Below are 15,483 nucleotides of genomic sequence, written 5' to 3'. Positions count from 1 at the left end.
ACTTCACATTTTGACCCAATTCATCCTGAACAGCCAGTCAGTACATTTCCAGTACCGAGGTAAAACACAAACCTCAAAAAGAAAAAAAAAAAGCATTACTTTTTCTGCATTCACGGAAAAGTGTGTGTGGGGGGGTGTTGTGCTTCTAAGGGGTTAACTTTGTCATTTGATTGCAAACATGAGTCATCAGAGGGAGGGGAAGACAGAACAGTTAGGGCAGGAAGCTCATTCCTCTGACACCCTACTTAGCTAAACCACAGGCATCACCCCAAAGCCTTGCCAGCGCTGGCACTGCTTCACCTCTCAAACAAGAGCGAACACCAAGGTGAGGAAATCGAGCTTGGGAGTTAAGAAACAGGGAATAAAGATGCACCATTAACAGGGTTCTTCGCTCATGTCTATGCTAGTCAGGCAAGACTCAAGCACCGCTTTCCCCGCCCCCCCCCCCTCCCCCCCCCCCCATCTCTTACAGAAGGGCAACTGCTTTACTGGTATATTGGATGGACCTTCAGTACCATGCCCCTTCCCTTAACGCCCCAACTCCAAGGAGCTGTTAAAATCAACACCAGTTCTTTGCTTTCAAAGTTACTTTAAGGTATAAGACTCCTCCCTCCTTTTTTCCTCCTCTTTTGCATGATCAACTTATTTTTCCTTTTTTCCCCTTCTGAGTAAGCACTGCATTTGTACAACATAGTATTTGACTGCCCCAGAAGCATATATTTTCTCATGGTAGTCTGCCAGAATCACTCTGTTCTTGTTTCGACTCAATGTCAAAGTGAGGAAAGCTCACTCTCCATTTCCATTTCAGCCATAACCCTTTCCCCTGGAATTTCCAACAACGCTATGGTAGAAAAAGCCAGCAGACAACAGAATAAAACAGGCTTTTATTTTCCACATTTGAGTGAAGCGTGATAAAAAACCCCCAAAAAACTACCATGCACAAAAAAAACGACTAAAACTTTTTGATTTGATTAGCTTGGAATATTCCATAATGAAGACAGCTGACATGAACATGAGATAAATGAAAATGAGAAAGCAGTTGCACAGAACATTGATTATCTTCTAAAAGCAGTAACATTAAAAAGCATTCAAGTAAAACAAACGCAGTGTACTTTGACATCTGACTACTGAAGCATTTGATGGCATTACCATGATTTTCTCTCATGCCCTTGAACTAGCCCATTTCTAAAATAAGCACTGCTTAACAAACTAAAAAGGCTTCTAGGAAGCTGTAGAGTGTTGGGGGGTTTTTGACTTGGGATTTCATTTTCATGTAGTGTAATCTCACAGCATAAGCAACCAAACAGGATGAGGAGATAAACCAACACTGTGAAATTTCATTGCTGTGCTCAGACTCAGCCTTCCGTTTGGAGATTGTTCACCAAGAGAGACCTTTATGCTGAAAGTCTGATTTTATTTTTTTAATGGAGAAAAAAATTATACTGAGCATTGCCAACCATATCATCTTTCAAGGGTCTCCAATACTATTTGAAAAGAAACAAGGACACCTTGAAGCCAATATCTGTATTGAGTTGCACAATGTCATAGATGGCAGTGGCATAGCCAGGCTCCTGAACAAACTGCCCTCAAGAACCAAGGAATCTCAGCATCTTATTAGTGAACCAACACTCAGGAGTAAGAATCATGCATAAAAAAATTATTCCTGCTCTTCAGAGATAAAAAAAAAAGTTTTATTTCAGCAGAATTAAGACAAGCAACTGATGAGTCAGAGCACAGAAGCTGGCCAAGAGCCATCACTTTAGGGAATAAAAGTATTTATTGCCAACTCCCACCCAGCCTAAGTATTTTCATGCACTATAAAAATAGGCCTGGTTTAAAAACTATTGTGCAAGAAAAGTTATTTCAAATTAATAATTAAGCGCACAATACTGTCAACAAGACCTGTAATGCTATATAAAAACAAATTTCTGTTTTGTACTTGTCGAGGCATTCCCTGTACGATCAGGTCACACTTCAGAAAGAACTCGCAGCAATGCTACAGAATTGGGAGTTAAATCCATTTATACAATTGGCCTGGTTTGGCAGTATTAGGACGAGTAGCACACCTCATTGCACCTAGCCTGCCTACATTCCTGTTGTAGAACTGAAGCAAAAGCAAACCGAAGATAGTCTGACAATAAACAAACAAATAGATCACATAACTACTATACTAGCCGTTCCTAAAGCAAGTATAATATTTTGAAGGAAACAGTTCAACATATGATCTTAAATATCCAGATTGTCTTTATTTGCCATACCATACTTTCCCTCTTTCCTCCCAGTGTTCACCAACCAGCAAATCCAGACAGAGTAACCACTTACTCAGATGGAATTCTGTCAAGCTTAGCACGTTAAAGAGTACTACAAGCATGTTGCTTCTATATATAAACTGTCTATCTGGTGCACAGTATGTCTCAATAATATGGCCTGCCTGACACTAAATACAAGTTCTCCTGGGTGAAGAAAAAACAAAGACTCCCTTTGGAGTTACTTTCAAATGACCAAAGCACCCCATAATGTTCTCAAGGAACAAGAATGCATATAGAGCAGAAATAAAAGTGTTATCCAGCCTTTGGAAAGACTTGTCACACCTACCACTTCTACCTGATTATTCAATTTCTTTAAGTTAGTGAAAGCCTTTCACAGAGCTTTCACTCAAAGTGGCAGAAATAAAGATCTGAGCATAGAAGTAAACAAACTACTTCAGGAGTAGTTTCATCTCATAGAAAAACTACACAGCGAGTTACCTCCTAGCCATTCTCTTTCTTCCTCATTTAAGAGCCTTTCTCCCTGGAAAAGGCTAACCTAAAATTCAAGGTATTTAAAAAACAAATTACTATTTACAGTTAAGTACTTTAGTAAGTGGGAGCTCAAAACACAACCATTCAAGTATAAAGCCAGAACAGTGTTTCAACTTTGCTGGCATAGCACTTTCAGCAAGAAATACTTACAACTAATATATCGAATACACAAAAGTATTTCCTCACAGCTTATAGGTACACTTCTGTCACAAAAAGTCAGGGAGATCAAACCACTTCAAATAATAATGATAAAAAAAATAATCCTTAAAGCTACATTCCCACGTGGCTTCAAGCAAATGAAAGACAAAACAGGTTTTTACAGGCAATGTTAAGATTCAGAACTGGAGATGACCTTTAGTGCACCTTTCCATTGGTGGAATGTTCTCATCCGCAAGCAGGTTTAATTAACTTTAGCTCTTTAGACTGATTAGAGTTAATAAAGCAATCTGGTAATAGACCACTTTATTGTGTTTACAATATGATGTTTTGTTGCACTACAGTGTAACGGTTACATGTTTCAAGGCACCGTATTTCACTACCTCTTCAACTACGACGACTGTAGGTCCTTCTTTTAAATTTCATATAAAGTCAGCGTTAAGTACTGGAGAAGATCAGAAGTCTAGTATATAAATTGCGCGAAGGAACCTACAAGGGACATCACCAGAGGAGATGGTTTTTGTTTTATATATAAAACATATACACACATTTACCATATACAAGAGAACTATTATAAAAATTGTGATTTTCATGTCCCCCACTACTTCATACTTCTGTTAAACACTGGATCACTCCCGCGTGTAAAAAGTGTTTAGGGACAGTTAGGTGGAAAAGAGTTACATGTAATTCTTCAAAACATACCACCTTCATGCAGAAAGACTGTGCTTCTGGTTAACTTAGATATTCTGCTGTAAGATGTCGCCTGCAGTAATCTCTCAAGGCTACCTATGTTGCCACTGAAGAGTCAGGACACTTCAAATACAGGCTGAAATTCATCCACCAAAGAAATGCCAGAACCTGCTTGAGCAAATCCGATGTAAGCAAACTTGATGTCTATCCAGACAATCCACCTTAAAAAAGCCTGGTGAAAATGTCTTTTCTTGTTAGTACAGCTGTACACTGCAGCTGTATGGGTAACAGCTTCTACTACATTGTGCTTTACCAGATTTTCTGTCCTTTAAGCACAAATATCAAACTTCAAACATCTAGTAACAGTACTCTAACCATGTCTCTTCAGGAGAGGAGACACATTCTACATTCTGTTTGCAGAAAAAGCACAGAGAGGAAATTTCACAGAGGAAGTATTTTAAAAAAATCATACTTTTCAAGCAATTTCAAGCAACTGGTCAAAAAACAATTTAATTTTTTTAATAAAACAATTAAAAAAAATATCACACTATTCACCATACCTCACCACTACAATCAATTCATCATCAAAAAACCATCATCACTACAAACAAGATACTTACCTGGCCAGCAGCTACCCTCTCATGTTTGCTATTGTTCCACAACTTCATGGGAAGTGGAGTTCCCCGAGAGAGCCAGGACACGTCACGACAACTTGCCCAGAGTGAAATGGAACTGAATAACCCATCAGCCTGGATTAAAGCTAAAAAACCAGCATTGTTGAAGAAATGATTGGACAGCTTTTGTGTGGGGGTGGGACAGGATTACTGTATCCAAACTGGGTCTGAGCTGTAATGGATTACCTGGAGAATCTGTGTCCTAACCCTTACTAATGAATGAGTTCAATTTGAAATACACTACCAGGCTTGTTTAGTCGTGCAAGAAAAATGACCTTCACAGCTATTTCTTGGAGTTCTTGAAATCAAAGAATGCCACTCAGAATACACTAACTGTAAGATGGGCAGCCCTCTCCAGTCAGGTCCTTCCTTTGCTTACTTTTTTCCCTAACAGCAATTACCACCCAGCAGATAAAGTTATAACTTTAATCTCAGTCTATTTTTTGTGTTGATCGATTAATTTCATGTCAGGAACAGCTGTGTTCAAAAAACGGTACATAACACAAGTGGTGAGAGAACAGGATAAAACAGCAGCAAAAGCTCAACCCTTCAAGAATCACATTCTGTTAGAGGAAATCACAATGAAAACCCAATTCCCTGAAGGTTTACTACCAGCTCCTGAGATGCACTCAGCAATCTTAGACGTAAGGTGTTTATACCCAATTGCTGTATTCACAGATCTCGTTTCTAAGACATTAGACTCATCTTTTGATACACTGTATTCATTTTATAGTGGAAAGTCTGAAACAGAAGCCTTGCCATGCCAGCAGCACAGGTAGCAGACCTCAGAGAAGCAACTCTAGGTAATGCAGATCTCTGTAAGAAGCTTGCTTCTGTATTAACAGGTTGAACTCCCCGCCCCCCCCCCCCCCCCCCCAAAAAAAAAAAAAAAAAAGGATTGCTGAGAGCAAAACTCACTACAAACACGCTGCTCTTTGCAATTTTCAGGCTAGCAGAGAGGCATCTGGTAACACAGAATTTGTTGTCTAACCGAGCAATCTACAAATTTAGCCTCAGAAGGCAAAGTCTGACAGTATGTATTTATTCCATCACTGATACAAAAACATTTTACCAGGACATACAGTGAACCCTTCTCTGCTTGCTCTAGTTCACCAAATAATGATATTTTTTTTTCCACCAGGGTAATTAGATAAGAATGTACAAATATTACTAAAAGAGTTTAACCCTCTATAAATAAAACATTCTCTACATATACCAACATTATCCCTTGTATCCACACACAAGCACACTATTTCCCAGAGCCCCTAGATTCCTCCACAGTTCATGTAAAGGTTAGGTCACATCACTGTTTCAATGTACTCATTTCACATCAGGGCAGATTTAAATTTCATATTTAATAGACAATGGAATAGCATGACCTTTGGGTATCACAAAAAATGTCCCAAAAGCCCACTTCAATTTTCAACAGATGTTGATTCAACATATTTGTCAATGTAAATCCTGTCAGAGCTCAGCAACACATTCAGCGAAGGAAGAAAATCAAGACCAGCACACACACATTTCATGTGGGAGAACAGACATTTTAAAGAAAAAGGCTTATGTGAAATGCACAGCTGCAGAGCAAAGCAATAGGGTTGTAGACCATTACAATTTAAACTGACTTATTTTCTAAAGACACGTGAAGTTATATCTACTATTTTCATAGCAACTCAACTGAAAGAGCTTCAAGTTAGCAACCAGAAACAAGAAACAATACACAGATTAAAAAAAAAACAAACAAAAAACCACAAAAAACCCCAAACAGTAGGTTGCTATCTTTTACTGTCCATAGTCAGCAAAAGCAAATATGATTTATGTTAGCATGTGAAGACTGTAATACATTGGCACCAGTATAAACAGCCATATCTGAAGTACCTGAATATAAAGTTATGTGTGTTTTAACAGGGAAAAAATTAGGGTACAAGAGTCCGATAGCAGACAGGAGCCCAGGGATTTTTCTGCACGTGAAGCATACCAAGAGCCTTCCCTTGCTCTCCTGTCATCCTAGTACGTTAGCTGATAAATGCTCCATAATTAGAAAACCCAAGTGGGGATGCCTGAAATCTATCTGACCTGAGGGAATGAGTTTAAAAACCTGTCCCAGCCTTTTAGCGTGCCAGATACTCCTGTATTCCATCTCTGTCTACTGGAAGAGGCTGGCAAAAGTAGACTGACTCAACTAAATTTGGTATTCAAATGCAGGATTAGAGAAAGGATATTTTGGGATGTAGGAAGTACTTAAAGGAGGAAGGCAAAGAGGGAAAAAAAAAAACAAAAACCAAACCACAAATCAGAAACTGGCGAAGGGAAAGGTCACAAGATATGCAACAGCAGAGACCAAGAGGGAAGAAAGATTATTCCTTTCTATTTGCTGTCTGTGCAGATCTCTGCACTTGAGAGATCTGTGGGATTGTGAGAACAGTCTGCAAAGAGTCACCAGTGGGACCACTTGGGACAGAGGCATCATCACTTCATTGCAGGCAATATTAAAACATGAAGTCACTGAACAACCAGCTAAACCAGTAAACACACAAATAAACAGCTTTTGTGGAACTCTCTTCCTGTAAGCTCTTCTGTTCTGGGAAAAATAAATCAATTTGACTAATTACATATAAAAACTGCAAATAATGATGTTATGGTAGGAAATCCCCAACTCTGAGAATCTATTTTTGAGGAAGCCAGAAGCAGTTGCAGATACCATCTTCCTTGTTTCTTTAATAGAAGTTTGAATACAAAAATTGAATAATCCACTCGCATCCACATAAACCTTCTGACAGCTAAGAGGAAAGAAAGTTGTTGCTCTGAAATTTAACTGTTGTTTTTGCATTTCTTCACATGCCAAAAATAACAAGCACTCCCCACCTAATTAGCAGGTATTAAAAATAGGAACACAGCAGCGGTGATGCACCTGGCAATTATGGTTTACCAAAGGCTCTGATTTCTTGTACAGCAACATATAATACAAAAATAAAATCTAAATATTTTCTCGTAGCACAGACACTCACAAAGCATTGAAGAACTAGAAGGCATCCAGTGATTTTGCATGTATAATGTCATGAGTAAGCTGTATCACAAAGGAAACTCTCATCTTGCACACAAAAGCAGCATGCAGGAAGGAGAAAAGAGCAGTGAAAGAGAGCAGTGACAAACCAGCAAGGAGCTAGAAGCAATCGGAAATGAAAAGGCTTCCTCACCACATCTGAGACTGGAACACAGCTCAGATTTGGCACTATCAGATCACTTTCCCTGTCCACTGTCTCCAGCTGAACACTTAAGCACTGCAGCAGTATTTAGGTGGATAAAACCACAGCCCATGCCAAGTTGCTGGCTCACAGGCTGCAGGCATGCAGAAGGGCAAAGCAGATGCAACTGAACAAATCCACCTCTTCTCAGATCACTCAGGATATTTTACTGAGAGTACATCATGAAACAATCAACTTTCCAGTTTTAGGTCAGAAATTTTTAATGAGCAATTAGCTCAGACACTCATTTTTGTTGGCACCAAACAGTATCTTTAGTCCCTAAACTAAAAAAAATAAAAACCAAACTTATTTCAATCTATTCAGTGGAGCTTCCAAGTCTGAATTAGTCACTCCAAAGTTTAAGACCAGGGTTGTGCCCTTTACGTGCAATTATTCTCAATACCCAAAACATCCAACCTTCCCTTAACCCAGAAATAGCTGGTTTTGTTAAAACTTTCAATTTTTTTTATATCTAATAATAAAGCCAAATGTTTTTTGAATGCCCTGCCAGGCAGCTTTCCAGCCACTCTTCCCCAAGCCTGTATCATTGTGTGGGGTTGCTGTGACCCAAGAGCAGGATCCAGCTCTGAACCTTGTTGAACTTCACACAACTGGCCAACAAAAACTTTCAGATTCCTACCAGTGAGGTATTACCTTATTTAATATTTACCATGCCACAGCAAGCTTTAATTTCAACAGTCAAAGCTTCCACAACCAGGCCTTTAAGAGTTACCTTACATTTCTTGCTACCTACCAGCAACACAGGTATTCTGAGGATGGAGAACCACCAAAGAGTGCCTGCAAATGAGCTCCAGCACATCAGACTACTTCGTTTAGGAGATCACTGTCTCCAGTCACTAGTCTCATTCTCCTGTACAAGGTTATACTCCTCACAAGGCAGCGGATGAAGAAGCATACAGCACTCTTCACCAGCAGCAATTTACCTTACAGCACATTATTTTTAAGTTTTAACAGACTTACGGTCAAAGATGCCAGGCTGGAATCTAGCAGTCACAGTAACCTTGAACCGCAGTGATGTGCGCCACAGCAACTCATCTCAGCTACCCCTGGTATAAAAAACATGCTCACCAGGAACTGGCCAACACTAATTTGCAAGACTGAAGACCAAGTCCACTCATACGGCTGCTGTTTAAATATATTTTTAACCAATGTAATAGTCTCATTTCAATGCACATGCAAGTTATTTTTCCAGCTTTAGCTGGGAAAGTTTTACAGCCTACTCCTTGCTCCCTTTAGGGAGAGTGTCTTGGGAGTAGATGGTTACAGGGTCTTCCCATAAGAAGCCCTTAAGCACTTCCCTCATCTTTACTGTCTTATGAAAGCCCAAACATCAGCTGTTTTTCCTAGGATGTGCAAGGCCAGCTATTCATCTCTAGTAGATTCAGGGTGATGAGCAAGAGCACCAGGTAACACCAGAAGCAGAGTAAGCTCCACAATGAAAAGACCATGCACTTATCCTCCTCAGAAGCATCTCTGGTATTAAAAAAAACACAAACCAAACAAACCAAAACTCTCAAAGCCACCCTACCACTATCTGAAGGAAAATTTGGCTTATTGCAGTTTCCTTTCCCTTCCCTCCTCCCCCCATTCCCATGGGCAACTTCTCCCCCAAAAAGTATTTCAACACAAGTGAGACAACAGCTGATACTTCAGAGCTGCTATTTTAAGGTTTGCCTGTGAGTGCTTATGTCTAGCTAGACAGATTCACTGCTCCTGGCAACCTGCTGACTTGACAGAAGGGACAAATACCTTGTTTCACAAGCCCAAAATGCTATGTGGATGATGCTCCTTGCAATCAAAGGATCAAAAAAAAAAAAAAGCCAACTGGACAGTGTTGAAAGCCTTGCAAGTACACTTGAGCTCCAACTTTCTTCAGCAACAGGCCTGGAAAAACATCCTTCTAGATGAGGTAATGATTAGTTTTACATCCTGCAGACAAGCTCAGCATCTGGGCTTGCAAAGAAAAAAGCTGGGCTTCCCATGTTGTTAATCCTAACAGTAGTGTCTTGCTTGACTGAAATAGGAATCACAGTTCCTAAACAGCTGTTTCCTCGGAGAGCAAGAGAACAGCTGAAGAGGACTCAGGCCAGGCGTGGGCACAGAAACAGGCAACTAATTATTTAAAGTTGCAATAGGCATACTGTTAGGCAGACTGCATTAGGAGACAGGCTACAATCACCCATTTAACTAAAATGAGATGGGTCTTAAGGTTTTCATCTTACCTAAATCATCCAAAGCTGCTCCTTCACACATTTGCTTTGGGAAAGATTATAAGTGACGCCAATGCCATTTGTTGGCTATATAGACATAAAACATCAGGAAAAAGGAGCATTCAATAAAGAGGAGCACATTTGCTACATAAAATCATCTCAATGTTGGAACAGTACTCCACACCCCACTGCAAGCATTGCCTACAAAAGTCCTCCTTCCTTCCTGTACTTAGATCAACAGGGCCAAGTCAAGCCCTCCATAAGCATCCCTTGCTTTCATAACTTTCTATTCTAGAAGAGAGATCTCGAGGCAGGTATGCTTTTCCACATCATTTGTTCTCTTGCGCTGATATGTTAACACTCAAAGGCAGAAAGTAACGAAGCGAAGAATGTAAGTCAAGTACAAGCAACTGATGCTACATAAAACAAACTTCCTAAAGGCTTCTTTTGGTGTATTTATCTGGCTTATAAAAGTCTTCACACATCTCTAATGCCAAATACTGCTCAAAAAAGTTCAACTATAGTAACCAGGCACACACCTTACACAGGCATTACCTAGTACATCTTTAGGGAATACACTGCTTTAAATGCTCTGGCTTGCATTAACAGTTCATTAAAGCTTGCATTCCCATATATAAATATCCATTCTGCGTTAGCTTCAACTTGTACCAAATTGTTTCCATCTCTATTTATCAAAGTCACCCCCGTTGTTGTATAAACCAGAGAATCCTCCCTCAGATTATCCCCTCAGTTCAAAAGCCAGGCCTTTAGATTCCACATACAGTGATCATGGCATCTCTTCACTGGTCCTGAAACTCCAATGTAGGCTTTCAAAGTTACTTAGTGCCTTCTCACCATAACCAATAAAGCTGGCTAGCTGGTTTCACCTGCATTTTGAACTATTTCTTATCAGCTACACTTTCTGTTCCTTCACAGGAGTGTAACAGGCCAATTTTTGGATCGCTAAGACAGCATGTCAATGCCCAAAGTAAAAACAATCAAATTTACAGTCCATAAATTGATCATGCCATTTATTTAAAAAGTAATTATTAAGTATGTAGGTGACAGTTCTTGAAATTTTGGAAATGACACACAGCACAAAAACAGTGAAGCAGCAACGCTTGTAACATTACTTTCCTTAACGGTAAAAATAAAGCTAATGTTGCTTGAATTATTAACTTTGAATTAATTACTAGCTAAAGAGTTCTACTGTGTAAATTCCTGGATGAAAAAGAGAAGATTCCTAGCATGGATATCACAAGGCAGGATTGTTTTTCTGAGCAGTATAACTCATACTGGTTTCCAAAACACTAGCAAAACAAGGTGTAAGTGACCTTCCTAGTAAGACCAAGAAATTTACCTTTACCTTGTTCTTCATCACTCAAAACAAAACCCAGTATCTAATATTATCTGCCTATAAGAGAAATATCTTGTTTATAAAGATAGCAGTCCTTCATTGGATTTGCAAAGTTCATTCTGTTCTTTTAACACATTATTACTGTAGCTAGCAAAGAACATAGCAGAGGATCAAGAAAAAAAAAAATCCCCTAGAAACAAGAAGGAAAAAAAAATTGCCCTAGAAACAACGTTTCAAGTTATCACATTTAACTCATCTAACCCAAGCAGGATAAAAGCAGGAAACCAGTCCCTGCAAGGTCCAGGACTCCGTCTTCCTGAACCACACGTACACTGGCCCAAGTGAACGGACAGATGACTGACTGCACAGTACGCATACCCAATGGCTGTGCTGGCACAGACCTCGAGGAGTATCAAACTGCTAGATTTTGCAAACACTGCTGGCATGTATTCATGGAGAGGAATAAAATAGCCCAAAAGTTTCCATTGACCTAAACACAGAATAATCTACTGGCGTCAACACGGGTCTGAAAGCAGACAAAACCATCATTGATCAGCTTTGCTCTCATCTGCAAGAGCTGACACCCAGAAAAAAAACAACCTTAGCGATACAAGGTAGGTGTGCATACAGCAAATCCCAAGTGGCAGTCATCTGCATCCGTTAGAAACTCAGGACACCATGTTCTTATGTTAACTATATTTATGTATTTACCATCCATTTAATTACCATGTAAGTCAGAAACTCAACAGTCAGATCTAGTGGTACAGTACTACTCTTCTCTGATGGGCAAGGTGGTTGACAGTAACTGTACCTTCTATCTCTACTCTAAACAGGTCTAGACAAAGTGATAAACTACTTGCAGCTGATCTAGTTCAGAAATTGCCTCAAATGTTAAAGCTTACTACTACTGATTAACATGACTAATACTGCTACTAAAATCTTGTCACTACAATATGCTTCACTTTTACAATTTCCTTCTGCTTGCTTAGTTGCTTCCTCTTAAGAATGTTCTCACATACCGTGGGGGCAAGGACTGCCTTCTTCACCACACAAGGCTCTCTTTCAGTCTACGCAAGACCATGCATACACAGCAAGACATCCTGGTTGCAAGTTCAGAAAAATTTATGCTTCAAATGGCCAGAGTTTTGAGTTTTTATGTGTTTTAAGAGTTTTAAGTCTTAATGTGCCCTTATAGAAGCACATGGTATAGCGAGAACTGTTGATTTTTCAAGATATTCTGACAATTACAAAATAAAATCAGAATGTGTCAAAGCAGCACAATCCTTTTGAAGGAAAGCCAGAAGAAGAGTAGATGCACACATTTCAACTCACTCCCAGAGACCCCAAGGTAAAAGTACCTCTATGAATACACCTGGTTTGGATGTTTTCAGGCTCCCACCTGAACACAGCAAAATGATATTCTACAATCTGGTAATGACTTGCAAGTCATTACCTGTGGCTTCAGGATAACAAAGACGACCAAAGACCAAAGGAAAAAGAAGGGTGAAAACCTACGCACAAACACAATACATCTGTGTCTCAGCTTTGCCTAACCAACCTGCAAGGAAGGCTGGAAGCGCCAAAATAACAGTTACCCTTGTACCCTTCCTAACATGAAGACTCTCAACATCCTTATTAGGAGGAGACAAAACGCTTGGTTTACCTTTTTAAGAATTCTTAATATCATATGGAAAGATTCATCCAAGATCCTTTGTGCAGGGAACAGGCAGTTAAACGAGAAAACTACTGTAAGTGCATAAAACCCAAGACAGAGTAATGCAAAGAGTTAAAATAATATGGGAAAATGCTGAACCTTGAACTTGGCAGTTCACAGTTTTAGCACTCAAGGGAAAAAGATAAAAGACATGCTTGTGTTGGGCTTTTTGACCAAGTGGAGTTGTCCTTTAAACAATCCCCAGAAGAAAAGAAGATGAAAAAAAACCACCAACACACCACCAACCCAAACCCGGAAAACAGTACAATATTTGAGGCCTCAAACCACTGCACAATACAGGGGAAAGCAGTATATAAGCTAAAAAAAAAGCGAAAGCAGGAGAAGTGCAACAGAGAAGGACAACCTATGCCGCATTGTAGGCTGTCATTTTCCTTGCTCAAGTAACAGCACAGCCAGGACACAGTCAGGGAATTTTAACTCTCATCCCAAAGCAATTCCTAGGCCATTATCGTGACTCAAACTTTTAAGGCACAGCACAATCACTCTTACTTGCTATCTTATGTCCAGGACATGAAACATTCTTGTCCTCCTACCTCAAACGCCATCCCTAGGAACTTTCTCATCTTCTCATGATACTGCCACGAAAACATGACTTCAGAAAACACACTATCCGAATCACTCACGCAGGAATTTGTCTACTGTGCATATTCCGAAGATGCTACAAACCCCTTCAAAATGGTATACAATAATAGTAAAGGCTTCCCATGTCAGGGCTGCCTTTAGTGATAATACCCGAGGTGCACAATGTTACAACTAACTCCATCTATCAGCCAGTTGCTACCAAAAATAAATGGCACATTAGCATTCATCTGACCCTGATGCAACTGTGATTCAGGAAAGGAAACCAAGGGAGACTTAAATCTCTTCTAGAAGAGCAACTTATCAGGTAACCCATCTTAGGGTCAGACCAACACAAGGCAGGGAGGAGACACACACAGCCCCAGCTGGAGGAAGAGGATGGCCACCACCAGCAGCAGTCCACACCAGATCAGCTTAGACACGGTGAAGAACAACCCCACAGCCGCTTATCCCCACCACAGCTGGGGGTTGCCCATGTCCCCCCACTGGAAGATTGTGAGAGCCAAGATGCTGAACAACCTGTGTCAGATCCAGTAAATGCAAAAAAACGAATCCGGGTCATCCAGTTTGCCACTGAACCAATGCAACTGTACACAACAAGTAAGAATAAAGAGGCAGAGAGAAAACAGCCATAGGCTGGTTTAAACCCTTTAAAGTCAGACCAAGCACAATGCCGCGTCTCGCCAGCAGCAAAGCCAGTTTCCAAGTTAGACTGTACACTTATGCCTACACCCAGCATCATCTCCCAGTCTTCTGGCTTATGCTTTTTTTCCATTTATACGTATCCACAAACCCCCCGAGTGGCCTATTTTCTGGCCCTCAGTCATTAACGCCGAGCCCAGCGGCGGCAGACAATTAATTTCCCTCAGGAGGGGCTGGAGCAGGGAGGGGTTTGTGCCCGGGCGGGCACCGCAGCCCCTTCCCTCACCGATAACCGCTCCAAGCGGCTCAGACCGAAGCGGTGCCCCCGGACCATAAAGCGGGCCGACACCGCCGGGACAAATGCCATTTAATGCGAATTTTATTTGGCGCTTCATCAACCTGCCCTTGGCCGGCCGTTGCGCCCACTGCCCGGGGGCGCGTGCGCGGCGGCGGGGGGGGGAGCCCGGGGGGGAGAGGGGGGCTGGGGCTGCCGCCCGCCGCTCACCTCACGGGCGATCTGGTTGAGCGCATCGTCCTCCGCCGTCAGGCGCTCCCGGTTCGGCAGCCGCTTTCGCCCGGTCCCCTGCGTCCCCATGGCGGACCTCGCTCTTCCCCGCCGGCCCCGGCCCTCCCGCCGCTGCCGCCGCCTCTGCCGCTCGCCGGCGCCGGCGTGAAGAGCGCGGCCGTCACCGCCCCCCGCCGTGCGCATGCGCCGCCGCCCCCCGCCCTGAGACGGGCCGGCCGCTGCCTCACGCACCTCGGCCGCGCTGCCGGCGGCGGGGTGCGGGATGAGGGGGGGCGGCCCGCCCGCTGCCCAACCTCAGCGGCAGGTCCCGCAGCCGTGGTCCGCACCGCGGGGGGCCGCCGTGCCCGCGCCCCCGGCCGGGCACAGCCCCGCGCTGCCCGGCATTCCCAGCCCTCCGGGGACCGGCCCTCCCGAGGCCTCTTGCCTGTAAAGCCGAAGAAAATTTCCCTGAAATCGGGGAAACAGACGTCAGGATCTCACTAGACATAAACCTGGGGGAGGTTCTGTGCCACCAGTTCGTGGGGATTGGGACAGAAACCCGTCCCCTCACGCCCTGAACCCTCGCCCAGCCTCGTAGCCCTGTGGGATCGCTTCAGCGATTAATTTTCCTATTAAGTATAAGTGGACGTGATTAATTCCTGTGTCAGATATGTGAGTGCTTAATTAATTCACATTGACAAGGAGCATGTATAATCTGGGAATCCTGTCACAGCCCTTCTACCTCAATTTCCACAATAATTCCTGAAATATGAATTATAACTCTCTCAAGCTCAGGACACCAGATGCATTACGCAGATGTGTGACAGGAAAAAAGGGCTGCGAAACTTACCCACCCCCTTATTGACTAAGG

The 15,483-nt window shown here is 42.0% G+C and overlaps 1 protein-coding gene across 9 annotated transcripts in view; it reads right to left on the bottom strand.

Moving 5' to 3' along the window:
• LRRFIP1 (LRR binding FLII interacting protein 1) overlaps positions 1-14,784 on the bottom strand; it is a 112,013-nt gene extending 97,229 nt beyond the window's left edge. For 3 of the 9 annotated variants that reach the window (XM_055811460.1, XM_055811461.1, XM_055811462.1), the window contains exon 1: positions 14,613-14,768. In XM_055811460.1, the coding sequence (XP_055667435.1) occupies positions 14,613-14,702 (90 nt within the window). In that variant the 5' untranslated portion in view covers positions 14,703-14,768. Of the gene's footprint in view, positions 1-4,267; positions 4,359-14,612 lie in introns of those variants that run through there. The other 6 variants (XM_055811467.1, XM_055811453.1, XM_055811454.1 and 3 more) reach the window with 6 other exon arrangements.
• Between the last annotated feature and the right edge of the window lie 699 nt (positions 14,785-15,483).

Source organism: Falco peregrinus, chromosome 8, assembly GCF_023634155.1.
Source record: "Falco peregrinus isolate bFalPer1 chromosome 8, bFalPer1.pri, whole genome shotgun sequence".
NCBI lineage: Eukaryota > Metazoa > Chordata > Aves > Falconiformes > Falconidae > Falco > Falco peregrinus.
This window is presented reverse-complemented; position numbering and strand designations above follow the sequence as displayed.